Genomic DNA, 14,749 nt, shown 5'->3' with positions numbered 1-14,749 from the left:
GTTACAGAGGACGCTTACTTTGTGGGTATTAAGACTGTTACAGAGGACACTTACTTCGTGAGTATTAAGACTGTTACAGAGGACACTTACTTTGTGGGTATTAAGTCTGTTACAGAGGACGCTTACTTTGTGGGTATTAAGACTGTTACAGAGGACACTTACTTCGTGAGTATTAAGACTGTTACAGAGGACACTTACTTTGTGGGTATTAAGTCTGTTACAGAGGACGCTTACTTTGTGGGTATTAAGACTGTTACAGAGGACACTTACTTTGTGGGTATTAAGTCTGTTACAGAGGACACTTACTTTGTGAGTATTAAGACTGTTACAGAGGACACTTACTTCGTGAGTATTAAGACTGTTACAGAGGACACTTACTTCATGAGTATTAAGTCTGTTACAGAGGACGCTTACTTCGTGGGTATTAAGACTGTTACAGAGGACGCTTACTTCGTGGGTATTAAGTCTGTTACAGAGGACACTTACTTCGTGGGTATTAAGACTGTTACAGAGGACGCTTACTTCGTTGGTAATAAGTCTGATACAGAGGACGCTTACTTCGTGGGTATTAAGACTGTTACAGAGGACGCTTACTTCGTGGGTATTAAGACTGTTACAGAGGACGCTTACTTCGTTGGTAATAAGTCTGATACAGAGGACGCTTACTTCGTGAGTATTAAGACTGTTACAGAGGACGCTTACTTCGTGAGTATTAAGACTGTTACAGAGGACGCTTACTTCGTGAGTATTAAGACTGTCACAGAGGACGCTTACTTCGTGGGTATTAAGACTGTCACAGAGGACGCTTACTTCGTGGGTATTAAGACTGTCACAGAGGACGCTTACTTCGTGGGTATTAAGACTGTTACAGAGGACGCTTACTTCGTGGGTATTAAGACTGTTACAGAGGACGCTTACTTCGTTGGTAATAAGTCTGATACAGAGGACGCTTACTTCGTGGGTATTAAGACTGTTACAGAGGACGCTTACTTCGTGGGTATTAAGACTGTTACAGAGGACGCTTACTTCGTTGGTAATAAGACTGTTACAAAGGACGCTTACTTCATGAGTATTAAGACTGTTACAAAGGACGCTTACTTCATGAGTATTAAGACTGTTACAGAGGACGCTTACTTCGTGAGTATTAAGACTGTTACAGAGGACGCTTACTTCGTGAGTATTAAGACTGTTACAGAGGACGCTTACTTCGTGGGTATTAAGACTGTTACAGAGGACGCTTACTTCTGAGGACGCTTACTTCGTGGTATTAAGACTGTTACAGAGGACGCTTACTTCGTGGGTATTAAGACTGTTACAGAGGACGCTTACTTCGTGGGTATTAAGACTTACTTCGTGGGTATTAAGACTGTTACAGAGGACGCTTACTTCGTGGGTATTAAGACTGTTACAGAGGACGCTTACTTCGTGGGTATTAAGACTGTTACAGAGGACGCTTACTTCGTGAGTATTAAGACTGTTACAGATGACGCTTACTTCGTTGGTATTAAGACTGTTACAGAGGACGCTTACTTCGTGAGTATTAAGACTGTTACAGAGGACGCTTACTTCGTGGGTATTAAGACTGTTACAGAGGACGCTTACTTCGTGGGTATTAAGACTGTTACAGAGGACGCTTACTTCGTGGGTATTAAGACTGTTACAGAGGACGCTTACTTCGTGGGTATTAAGACTGTTACAGAGGACACTTACTTCGTTGATAATAAGTCTGATACAGAGGATGCTAACTTTAGGAGTTATAAGGTCGTACACAGATCGTTACTGGCCACTACAGAGGACGTTTTTCAGACAAGATATTTAATTCAGAAACTACAAAGAAAATAAAGACATGCAGAATCTTGATTACAACTTGAATTCGATGAAGTATGACAAAATATAAACAAATGTAAAGATCTACAGAAGACTCGTGTAAAGGTACAAGGAGAATAAGATCATGTGTTTCGGAAAGTAGTCCGATTACGTTCCGTGGATACCATCCGCCATGTCAGTCTAAGTGTAAGTAGTAATTAGCAAGAGAATCAACTGACAAACTAACGAGAATTAGCGAGAGAACCAACAGACAAACTAACGAGAATTACTTCGTTGATAATAAACAGACAAACTAACGAGGATTAGTCTGTTAGACAACCAACAGACAAACTAACGAGGATTAGCTAGAGAACCAACAGACAAACTAACGAGGATTAGCTAGAGAACCAACAGACAAACTAACGAGGATTAGCTAGAGAACCAACAGACAAACTAACGAGGATTAGCTAGAGAACCAACAGAAAAACTAACGAGGATTAGCTAGACAACCAACAGACAAACTAACGAGAATTAGCAAGAGAACCAACAGACAAACTAAAGAGAATTAGCTAGAGAACCAACAGACAAACTAACTTAGCTAGATAATAAGTCTGAATTACAGAGAACCAACAGACAAACTAACGAGAATTAGCTAGAGGTCCAACAGACAAACTAACGAGGCTAGAGAACGTTTTTCAAACTAACGAGAATTAGCTTCAGAGAACTACAACAGACAAACTAACGAGAATTAGCTAGAGAACCAACAGACAAACTAACGAGAATTAGCGTGAGAACCAACAGACAAACTAACGAGAATTAGCGAGAGAACCAACAGACAAACTAACGAGAATTAGCTAGACAACCAACAGACAAACTAACGAGAATTAGCTAGAGAACCAACAGACAAACTAACGAGAATTAGCGTGAGAACCAACAGACAAACTAACGAGAATTAGCAGAGAACCAACAGACAAACTAACGAGAATTAGCAAGAGAACCAACAGACAAACTAACGAGAATTAGCTAGAGAACCAACAGACAAACTAAAGAGAATTAGCGAGAGAACCAACAGACAAACTAACGAGAATTAGCTAGAGAACCAACAGACAAACTAACGAGGATTAGCTAGACAATGACAAGTCATTCTACCGTGTTTTAGCTAGAGAACCAACAGACAAACTAACGAGGATTAGCTAGAGAACCAACAGACAAACTAACGAGAATTAGCGAGAGAACCAACAGACAAACTAACGAGAATTAGCTAGACAACCAACAGACAAACTAACGAGAATTAGCAAGAGAACCAACAGACAAACTAAAGAGAATTAGCAAGAGAACCAACAGACAAACTAACGAGGATTAGCTAGAGAATGAACAGACAAACTAACGAGAATTAGCGAGAGAACCAACAGACAAACTAACGAGAATTAGCGAGAGAACCAACAGACAAACTAACGAGAATTAGCTAGACAACCAACAGACAAACTAACGAGGATTAGCTAGACAACCAACAGACAAACTAACGAGAATTAGCTAGAGAACCAACAGACAAACTAAAGAGAATTAGCGAGAGAACCGACAGACAAACTAACGAGAATTAGCTAGAGAATGAACAGACAAACTAAAGAGAATTAGCAAGAGAACCAACAGACAAACTAAAGAGAACTAGCAAGAGAACCAACAGACAAACTAACGAGAATTAGCTAGACAACCAACAGACAAACTAACGAGGATTAGCTAGAGAACCAACAGACAAACTAACGAGGATTAGCTAGACAACCAACAGACAAACTAACGAGAATTAGCTAGACAACCAACAGACAAACTAACGAGGATTAGCTAGACAACCAACAGACAAACTAACGAGGATTAGCTAGACAACCAACAGACAAACTAACGAGAACCAAACACGTCCTACTTCATAACATTCAAAATAGTTCCTAATGAGATCATTGTGACGACCTTAACACGTCCACGTAATCTGTCAGGTGTCGATATTACGAAAATCATGATATTGGAAACAAGCCCTTCCATATCGAACCTACTGCTACATAACCATGTGTATCATGTAGCTCGTTGGAAAGCTATCCCTCGTGGTTTCATTGAAGGAAATTACTGAGGAAAGCGACTAATGTGAACGAGTCTGACGTGTAAAAATATCCGGTGGGTATATATGATGGACATGATCACTAAATATCTTTGGTATTTAAATTTAAATTATACCTGAAAGTGAACTTGTGGAACTTTTCGAGGTCTTGGTGACCTGTAACGCTATTCGATAAATTCAGAATCAAATGAAAACAAACACCAGCTATCCAAGAGAGCTGCGTGATATGTTCCTATTAGTACTGCCCGTATTCCTGAAACCGTTCTCATGCTAAAGCATGAATTTTGTGCCCAAGCCTTATGTCTTGTTTAAGTTAAAAATAATAAATAAGACTGATTTTGCCAAAGATTTTTATAAATTTTTGAAAGGACTTTAAGTCAAAGTTATATTCAAGGTTTATATTTGACATTTGTATTATTTTATATGATTTATATGATTATAAAAAAAAGTCTGCTTGAGCACAAAATTTATGCTTGAGCATGAGAATGGTCTCATGAACACGGGCCGCGCTCAGTAGTCTGTCTTGTCGCCAAACTGGACGAAGATGTTGTCAACCAGAAATTCGACCACTAATGTGATTTCCTCCTTTTTTCACGTACTACGTTACGTTTCAGTATAGTTCACCTCCATATACTTGTAGCGCCGCTTATCTTTCTCTGAAAAGAAAAAAATAACTATCATAAAAAGAAAACGTTATGTCAGTACAAATAATAGACAAGTCAAATGTGCTTATGGAAAAAGAAGGTGTTGAAGATTTGTCAAAAGTTCTTTAAAATCCACATACCATTAATTCCAATTTTTGTGTAACACGTATCACAATAAGACTCACTTGTCTATAACTTGTTTACAATCAATTACGGAAGAGCGAAATAACGAGTGTAGTTACGTTGTACAGCTCTTGCTAGGGGCCTTAAATGTTGAAACCTTTCAGGCGACCGGGGAAAAAACTCCTGACGAAAAGTCCACTAGCAGCGTCTACTACCTGCAATCTCGAAGTTTGTAGAAAAACACAAATGTTACAGATAACACGGATGTCAGCAATAAGAATAGACACAGTACCAGTATTCAGTTTGGATAGATAGGTTTTAAGAGACGTTAATGAACGTATGGCGACAGACTCTGACCAAAGACCCGGTCCAACTTTATACCAACGTTTCGGCACTGCAAATGGACAAGTCCTTACTTAGACTCACCACAGGCCGAGATCGGGCGTAGAGCGTAAAACTCATAAGCCATAAAAATATATTTCCGTTGTAGTCGGACGGATGGACGAGCAATCGTGCAAACATTTACTATCCATAATTCTGTAAATTACTATCGAATAACAGGTTTATCATAACACAGTCAGACATTTATTAGAAGTCTGCTTTGTCTCTTCTCTCCATTGTTAATCCTACCTTGAACCGGTTGGTAATATTACCATCGTACCCGGTATTACTGCTGCCATCTTTGTACACATACTGACACTAATCACCTTACCAGTGCACCACAGGTACGGTAATTACCGAGTACTTCACACTAAATGTCACCTAATTAACAGATTGTATCCAACCACACCTAGCAGGTGATTCCATCTTCAAAATTTATATATTAATTATATGTTGGTACCAACAAATGACGTCACTCGACACCTAACCGGAGGGTGCTGATGTGGCAATTAATACCCTATTATACATGTAGAATGTGTTTGTCCTCGACACTTACTAAACATCGATATAAAAAAAACTAAAAGCAATTACGTGTAAAATACAAACACTATCTAAATCGTATCAATGCATGTCGTGTTATCGGTTTTGGGATTTAATTGTTCTGACTACGGTGTGGATCTCAGGAATTTATGTAAAAAATACCATTAACTATCAATTTTCTATTGGTTCAAACACCGTATTCCATATGTATAATTGCATTACTAATGTACCACCAATACACCACCAACATACCACCAATATACCACCAACTTATCACCAATATACCACAATCATACCACCAATATACCACCAATATACCACCAACTTATCACCAATATACCACAATCATACCACCAATATACCACAATCATACCACCAATATACCACAAACATAACACCAATAAACCACCAACATACCACCAACATACTACCAATACACCACCAACATACCACCAACATACCACCAATATACCACAATATACCACCAACATAACACCAATACACCACCAATACACCACCAATATACCACCAACATACCACCAATATACCACAATATACCACCAACATACCACCAATATACCACAATCATACCACCAACATAACACCAACATATCACCAATACACCACCAACATACTACCAAAACACCACCAATACACCACCAATATACCACCAACATACCACCAATACACCACCAACATACCACCAATATACCACCAATACACCAATATACCACCAACATAACACCAATATACCACCAACATACCACCAATACACCACCAACATATCACCAATACACCACCAACATACCACCGATATACCACCAACATACCACCAATATATCACCAACATACCACCAATATACCACCAACTAAACAATATTATACAACCAACATACCACCAATATACCACTAATACACCACCACTATACCACCAACATAACACCAATATACCATCAATACACCACCACTATACCACCAACATAACACCAATATACCACCAATATACCACCAACATATTACCAACATACCACCAATATACCATCAATACACCACCACTATACCACCAATATACCACCAGAATATCACCTATATACCACCAATATACCACCAAATTACCACCATTGTACCACCAATATACCATCAATACACCACCAACATAACACCAACATACCACCAACATACCAGCAATGCACCACCATTGTACCACCAATATACCATCAATACACCACCAACATAACACCAACATACCACCAACATACCAGCAATGCACCACCATTGTACCACCAATATACCGTTAGCTTACCACCAGTGTACTGTCACTGTATCACCTGTGTGCCGTCAATATACTATTACCAACATACCACCAATATGCTGTCAATACATCGCCAGTTTGCTACACTGTATACGCCAATATGTGTCCAAATCACTGTATCGCCAATGTACTGTGACTGTAACATAACATACCACCAACATGTTGTCACTGTATCACCAGTGTGCCGTCACTGTATCACCAGTGTGCTGTCACTGTATCGCCAGTGTGCTGTCACTGTATCGCCAGTGTACTGTGACTGTATCATCAGTGTGCCATCACTGTATCACCTGCGTGTCGTCACTGCATCGCCATTGTGCCGTCACTGTATCGCCAGTGTGTTGTCACTGTATCGCCAGTGTGCCGTCACTGTATCGCCAGTGTACTGTGACTGTATCATCAGCGTGTTGTCACTGTATCGCCAGTGTGCCGTCACTGTATCGCCAGTGTGTTGTCACTGTATCGTCAGTGTGCTGTCACTGTATCGCCGGTGTGCTGTCACTGTATCGCCAGTGTGCCAGAAAATCATAAACTTTGCTCTCAATGTATCACTATTATACTGGTGTATTATCAAAGGTCACCAATACCGATACTACCAATGTACATCATACCACCACTGTGTTGCTAGTTTAACACTAATGTAACGCCAATGTATCACTCATTGGTCATTGACCATATAGGCCTATATCACGGACTTATATACACATTGAAAACTGTAGGAGGAGATCTACAGACAAACAAAAGTTTACGACGGACAGACGGACAACCCCATACCATAATATGTCCTGTTAATTTTTATAATTTTTTTTTTAATCAGCCTAACCCCTTGTGTATATAAGTCCGTGGCCTATATTAGATATACCACGCATTAAAAAAAAAAATATTTGAAACGTCCGTGAGTACACACGTACTCGATGTTCTTTGAAATTTTGAGATATTATGAGGCAAGCGCACATCCTCATCTTTTATTCTGGGTATATCATTCAATCAATTTTGGTTTCACCACCGATCACTGACGCGGCAGAAGAACGAAACAGCTGTATGATACAGTACAATTTTTGCTCTTTTAAATAAGATAATGCTATCTTGATAGAGATATTTGTTGTTTTAATCACTGTTTGTCGTGTTGGACAAAACTTAAATCAATCAAAAAGTAAATCGTGTTTCTACTGAGAAAATTGCACGGTCTCCGAAAGAGAGGGGTCAGATCATTTTACTGATGTATGCTAAGTGTTGGTATTTGCTAAACCCCTTCTAGGTACCTCATGCCGACAAAAAATTATAATGAGTCTATAAACGTGTTATCTGCGCAGACTTTTTGCGCAGAGACGGTGTGGCACAGTTTCCCGCTCTAGTCCATAGAACAACACAATGGCTACCGGTCCAAGGAATAGTTGAATCTGCGAAGAACGAAGCATCATTTTATCGGAAGATAAAGGCAGTTAGCGAAAACATTGCATCGTTATCCAAACGTTTTCTTTCCCTAATTCAGGCAAGTTATTGTGACGCAGTATTTAATCATAACTTAAAAATTCCATGTCAATGTCTCGGTGAACAGTTAGCCCCGACTGTTCACCGGGAACAGCCATTTTGAAAGCTTTGTTCAAAATTATTCGCATTTTTTCCTGCAGATTTGTTCATGATGTAAACTTTGAAATTACTTTTGCCATGTTCATGTATTCATAATTTTTCCTTATTCGACAATGTTTCAATGGTTAGACAACAGTTGGTCATTAAATGGTACGATTTAAAGATATTTTAATATTATGTTGCCGTTCCCGGCATCCTGCATGAAATTAACGGTGTGATGAAACTTACTTTATCTGCGTCGTTTCTTACGCGGCATCAATACACGATTTAAGTACTAAATCAAAATTTACTTGGGTCCACAATGCAAATTATGCTGTTTCCATTCTTTAAATCTTTACAAAACGATTTTTTTTATATCGGTAAAGCCTATTAATGATGAATGGTGCGGGAAGAAGAACATTGACAAGAATTAACTGGGTTGGTGAAGTTGGAGAGACCCTTGTGGGGTTGGCATCTGGGGTGTGGCGTTTGGAATTAGATTTTTACTGTAAAATAACGGCACAAATCATAACGATACTGTACACATTACTGCTGTTGAATGGAATGTGAATTGATCAAAAGAATTCCTAACATTTTTAGATTCCCATTTGTGTGGAACTTCTACGCTTTTCAGCATAGCTGTAAAATGTTTAACAAATTTCCACATGGAAGAGTTTGCTTTTAAGTCATCACAAACTCCATAGCATTTCTTTTAGCAAATAAGTTCAAATTAAAGTTATTTAAGCATTCCATTCAGGAAGTCATTTAAAGTGAAAGACTGCACCTTATCAGCATTTCCAAAAATTGAAAAAAAAAGGAAATTAACTGTCTGTATCTGCCCTTTACATATGTTTACAGAATTTATAGTTTATGCTTGGCATATCTCTTTACTGCAGGTTTGAAAATTACTAGAAATTGGCCAAAATTCAAACATATGTTGCAGACAAAGAAATAAAGATGGCTTTGTTGGGGGTTGATGGATGAAGGGAGGTAACTTGCTTTAGAGAAAGCTTTAGATATAAATGCTGATGGTTTCATTTTAAATGAAATGGATTAAAAACCTATCCACACACTTTTGATATTATATAAATATTGTTTACAAATTGATTTTTTTGTTTACAGGTTAAACAAGCACAGTTTCAAGATGAGTTATCAGAAATTCTATTCCAACCAGATTCACTCGAGTTCCCTACTTTGTCAGCTATCACACTTGTGGAAGAGTCAGCTTCTGTGTGATGCGCTGATCAGGGCTGGGTCCATCACCATAAAAGTAAGCACCATACTGTCCTTAGCAATTGTAGTCATGGTCATTTATGAGCGTGGATGAACTAATGCCTTCTTTTAGATTCATGTTAACAATAAAATGTTGAAATGGTTCCTTCCCCTTTTTTTGTTTGATAAGTGGCAATGTTATCTTTTTAAGAATATCTTACTGTAAGAAAATGCGAAATAATTCATTTTGAAAGCTTTTGATGATGCCCTTATACTTATGTTTTAGGCCCATAGATTAGTGTTGATAGCAGCTTGTCCCATGCTGCAGTCCATGGAAAATGCATCGGCAGGTTCACATCTAGAAGTTCGTCTAGCAGCCGATATCAAACAAGAATCCGTCAACACATTCCTACAGTATCTATATGAAGGCTTCATGATGTTAACAGAAGAAAATGTTCGTGATGTTGAGAAAGTAGCCAGACTTTTACAAGTAGATGGTGTTATCAAATGTTGTGCAGACTTCTACAAATCTCTTAAAGTAAAAACGGGTGTAACAATTCAGCCTGGTCACAATTACAAATACTCCTTCCAAGATTTAGTTGAATTTCGCCATGTCCGAGCATCAGACATCATTAAATCTACACATGACAGAATTACCAAACGTGCTTCAGAGTTTTCACGGCCAGGGAGTCCAGGAGGAAAGAGACAAAGAATGTACATGCACCCAGGAAGTCCATCAGTGGATCGAGCAGATGATCACCACAGTATGTCAGATAGTTACAAAACTAGTTACTTGACCCCTGACCCATGGGAAAGAGTTCCTAGACTAGGGTCAGGTATGGGTCGCCAAGGTGCTACTGGGAGAAATTCCCAGCCTGGTGTTATAGAAATTGTGGAGGACAGTTTGGAAATAGTACAGACTGAACCAGTAAACAAAGATCCAAACAAACCATCAGATTCACGACAGACAGTTCAAAAGAGTGTTGCCATTTCTATAGCTAGTCAAATCACAGACAGTACTGATCTTCGTGTTGTGAATATTACTGGAAGTAACAGAGACGGCAGCAACACCACTTCTACCACAAATTCATCAAAGAGTTCATCACAAACATTACAGGATTCATTCCAACAAAAGTCCATTTCATCCTCATCTCCATTAACATCCCTTCAGCAGTCATTTGCATCATCTGGTGCCATGCATAGAATGCCAGAAATGTCTTCACATCAGATGCCAGGTCCTTCATTCCGCCAAGAAAGAGCTCCAGAACTGTTTCATATTCCAAATTTCGGGAGTTCAGACCTAGAACTGGTGCAAGTCCCAAAGCCTGGCAAAATGTCTGAAGCTTCTGCCAGCACTAGCAGTTCACAATCCCAGCGCCAACCCTTCCCTGTGTCCTTGTCTCCAGTAGGGGCTTCCTCCAAGCCATCATTTGCTGTAGGAAGTGCCAGTCAGTCCCCAAGCAGTCAGCCAATGGGTTCTCCAATGGCAGTGCCCACGTCCACACCCATCCAGCCAGCTCACATAGGCAGGTCCCAGTCACAAGGCAGTAGTGCAGGACAGAGCGATAATGTGGAAAGAGCATCACCAGTGGTTGACAGTGGCAAGGATCCTTCCAGGTTTGTACATCCTGGAATCTTTTATGAAACTGATATATATACTTCAGGGTTTAGATTGTCCAAATACTTAAAAAAAAGAAGGGTAAGGAATTTACATGATAGATCGGACTGCAAATAACTATTATTTTAATGTATATGTTTGAAATTGTTTACGAAGTATTACATCTACATAAGTTTTTTTTGGTTTTTTTGTTTAATGTATTATTGATATAAAATTTATTATCACAGGCATTGAATTTGTAAGATGACTCTTTTTCAGCTTTAAAGAAAAGCAGGAGCCTTCGCCATCAAGTACTGCTGAAATGACCCCAGACATCAGTATAGTAAAGGTCGAAGGTCAGGACAAAGATGACACAGGAGGGTTGGACATGTATGTTGACATGCCACCCGACGGAACAATGACAATGCATTCAGGAACTGGCGAGGAAAGCGACAATGATCACGACGAAGCACTTGAGGAATGGGCACGCGAGGAATCGGCAAATGAAGGTGGAGATATGAGTCAAATGGACCCAGGCGGGGCAAAAGGTAGGTGTCTTACTCAATTTGATTTTGGCTTTTTCCATAGAATTTAGCAAATAGAAGCATTGACCAGTGACAAAACCTTGAATTCTGCTGTGAAATTATTGTTTCATGCCATTCCGTCTAAACTGATATAAATAGTTATAAATCTGACAAAAATCAAATATATAAAAGTTTCTGTTCGATAATTAAGGTTTTTAGGGGGTAATCAACCTTGGCATTCATACTTTTTAGAGGGGGAGGGGGAAGCAAAATATTTTTGAAGTTATTTTCATTAAGATATCAAAATTACTGTTTTAAAGTTGAGTGAATTTGGAAGCGTACCAATACTGCAAAATTTGATAGAAAATGAAACTTGTGAAGCATGGACTGAAGCGATGATTTTAACAACAGAATGTTTACTTCCAATTACCCAGACAATTATACAAGTTTCTATTCTATCATTCTCGTTACAATGAACATTCAAAAGAAAAATAATTTCATTAACTGGAATGGAATATGAGGAACATTATACCATTAGCACAATGTTCATTTGTCAATGTCTGGTTTGTGATAATTCTTGTGAAAAAGCTAGTATTACTAATCCCAAAATAGTTCAGTTTCTTAAGTTGATGAAATATGAATATCCAGTGCATTAGGTGTATTCTGGTGCAAGATATGTTGGTCTTTGCTACAGCTATTGAATTAAATTTGGACATCAAAAAAAATTTTTTTATATGAAATTGGAATTATACTTTGATGATTTTGACAAATTAAGTCTATATTGACTTTACAGTTATTGGGTCTGTGGGTGTGGAAAATGAACAAAGCATGAAATAGGGATAATCTTTTTTCTTTTAATTGGAGGGGGAGAAATGCAGCTGGTAGGGTTAAGTTTATTCCGTGTTTATAACTACCGTTCTCTTTTTAAGAAATAATTCGAATTCAGAAGATTTTTAAGAATTGTGAGACATGGAAACATTATTGAAGGACTCTGATTATACCTTAATGTATAAAGGTTTCAAATTTCATCAATGATGAGGAAAGTGACTATTTTTTGGGAATCCATTTATCTTGTATGAGAACATATTAACATTTGCCCCATAATTTTCCAAGTGTCTGACTTGTATTCAAAGGTCAGATATTTTCTTTAGCTGCTGAGTTTTCCCTTTTTTTCCAAACAAAAAAGAACTAGAGAATGTAGCAATAATAATTGTAGGTAATCTTAAATCATGTTTTTTTTTTTTTTTTTTTCCCTAATCAGGCATCTTCCCCTTTAAAACTTCGTTCATAGATATGCTCCCAGTTTTTAATATTTGATAATAATTGCAGAATATAAATTCTTATCATATTACTTCACTAAGAGCCAGCATTCATCTTATTTTTCCTTTGGATCTTGTTCTTTGTCCTTTTTATGTGGAAAAATCTAGCAAAAATATACATCTTTTTATTTGTTTGTTTTGGTGATATTTTTACAACCAAACTTAATTTACAGGTTTGTTTCAAAGTAAAAACTTAACTTTTGTTTCTGATAATCATTTCCAAAAGATTTTCTTTATTTTTTTTGTTTTTTTTGTTTACATTTTAATGTTTGCAAATTTTTTGGCAGAGTCCTTTCTAGATAAGTTTCGCACAAAACTTTAGTTTTAACAAGCATACAAGCCATAGGTATTTTCATTGTTCTCATACAAGGTACTTATTCATTTAGGAAATTCCTGTGAATTATTTGTTCAAGATATTGATTGGACAAACAAGGTACAGATTTTCCTTTGCCAAAATATAATTGAATAAATGCACCAAGGAAATTCATGAAAAGAAACTTTTTTGCAAAAGAAAAAAATATCAAATTTTTAAAAAGATGTTTACGATAATAACAGATGATAGTTTTGTATATTATGTATCATTTGGTAAGTAAGGAGTGAATTTGCTTGGTGCATTGTTGAGTACCAAGGATTTTGAAACTAACTTGATGATATCTCATTCTACATATAACACTTTAATGGTTCAAGATGAAGGTGACCATTGTTGTCTGTGGTGAGATAGTTTCATATCATTCTTGGTACAGTGTTGATGTTTTTTAATGGGCAGACATGATACGTTGAGCAAACTAAACACTATTTGTATTCATGATGAAGATTTTGACTGTCGGTTATTCTTAGTTTAAGAGCTGGTTTGAAAGAAAAAAAGGGATGTGTATTTACAGTGTTGTCTAGGTCTCCGATTGTCCTTCATCATGGCCTGTTTATTGTGGCGGACATTTTTAGGAATTGGTTTCTGACCAATGACGAAATGATCTGTGAAAATGAAATTGAAAAAAAAAAAGAAACAAAACATGAATAAACAAAAAACATTGCTGTCAAATGTTTGAAAGAATGCAGTTTTCATGAATTGAAAAATGACTGCACGGGAGAGCAGCTTTTAGCTGTGTGATAACAACCAAGGAAGGATTTGGGAGGGTTTCAACAGCCAAGCATTTGTCAGTCCTTCAGGTGGAAATCTTGGACAAGGATGTACAGTAAATGAATTATCACCCTGGCATGGATCGATGGAATCTCACAAAACAAACACTTGTAAAAAGAAATACATATAAACAATACACATTTCTGTGGTACCTTGTTAGTCGTGTCTGTGTGTGACATTTTTCTTGTCAAGAAAATATATGATGATGTCTAGTTTTTTCATCAGAATTTGGGAAAAAAACGTGGACTAAACAAGGTTCAACAGTATACATTTATACATAAAGTTTCTTCATGACACAACATATTGATGCTAGATATTGTGGTGTATAGTTTGCTCTTCATTAATCTTGTCTCCTCGATGTACTGCTGTGGATGGCTCGACTACAGTTCCTGAGCATCCCAGAGGAAAGAGGGGAAAAGGTTAAGGGTCATCCAAGCTAACAAATCTGGTTAACAGTTTCTACAGTTCAAACAGAAAGAT

The 14,749-nt window shown here is 37.7% G+C and overlaps 1 protein-coding gene across 31 annotated transcripts in view; it reads left to right on the top strand.

Moving 5' to 3' along the window:
• Positions 1-8,265: 8,265 nt before the first annotated feature.
• The window catches only part of LOC132565634 (zinc finger and BTB domain-containing protein 17-like), a 65,063-nt gene continuing 58,579 nt past the window's right edge, over positions 8,266-14,749 (top strand). For all 31 annotated transcript variants that reach the window (XM_060230327.1, XM_060230323.1, XM_060230319.1 and 28 more), the window contains exons 1-4: positions 8,266-8,402; positions 9,602-9,749; positions 9,978-11,308; positions 11,568-11,836. In XM_060230327.1, coding sequence (XP_060086310.1) covers positions 9,624-9,749; positions 9,978-11,308; positions 11,568-11,836 — 1,726 coding nt within the window. In that variant the 5' untranslated portion in view covers positions 8,266-8,402; positions 9,602-9,623. The remainder of the gene's footprint in view (positions 8,403-9,601; positions 9,750-9,977; positions 11,309-11,567; positions 11,837-14,749) is intronic.

Source organism: Ylistrum balloti, unplaced genomic scaffold (genome assembly GCF_031769215.1).
Source record: "Ylistrum balloti isolate Yb309-2 unplaced genomic scaffold, AGI_CSIRO_Ybal_v1 Utg369730, whole genome shotgun sequence".
NCBI classification, from domain to species: Eukaryota; Metazoa; Mollusca; class Bivalvia; order Pectinida; family Pectinidae; genus Ylistrum; species Ylistrum balloti.
The sequence above is the reverse complement of the archived record's forward strand: the minus strand, read 5'-3'. Positions and strand labels throughout refer to the sequence as shown.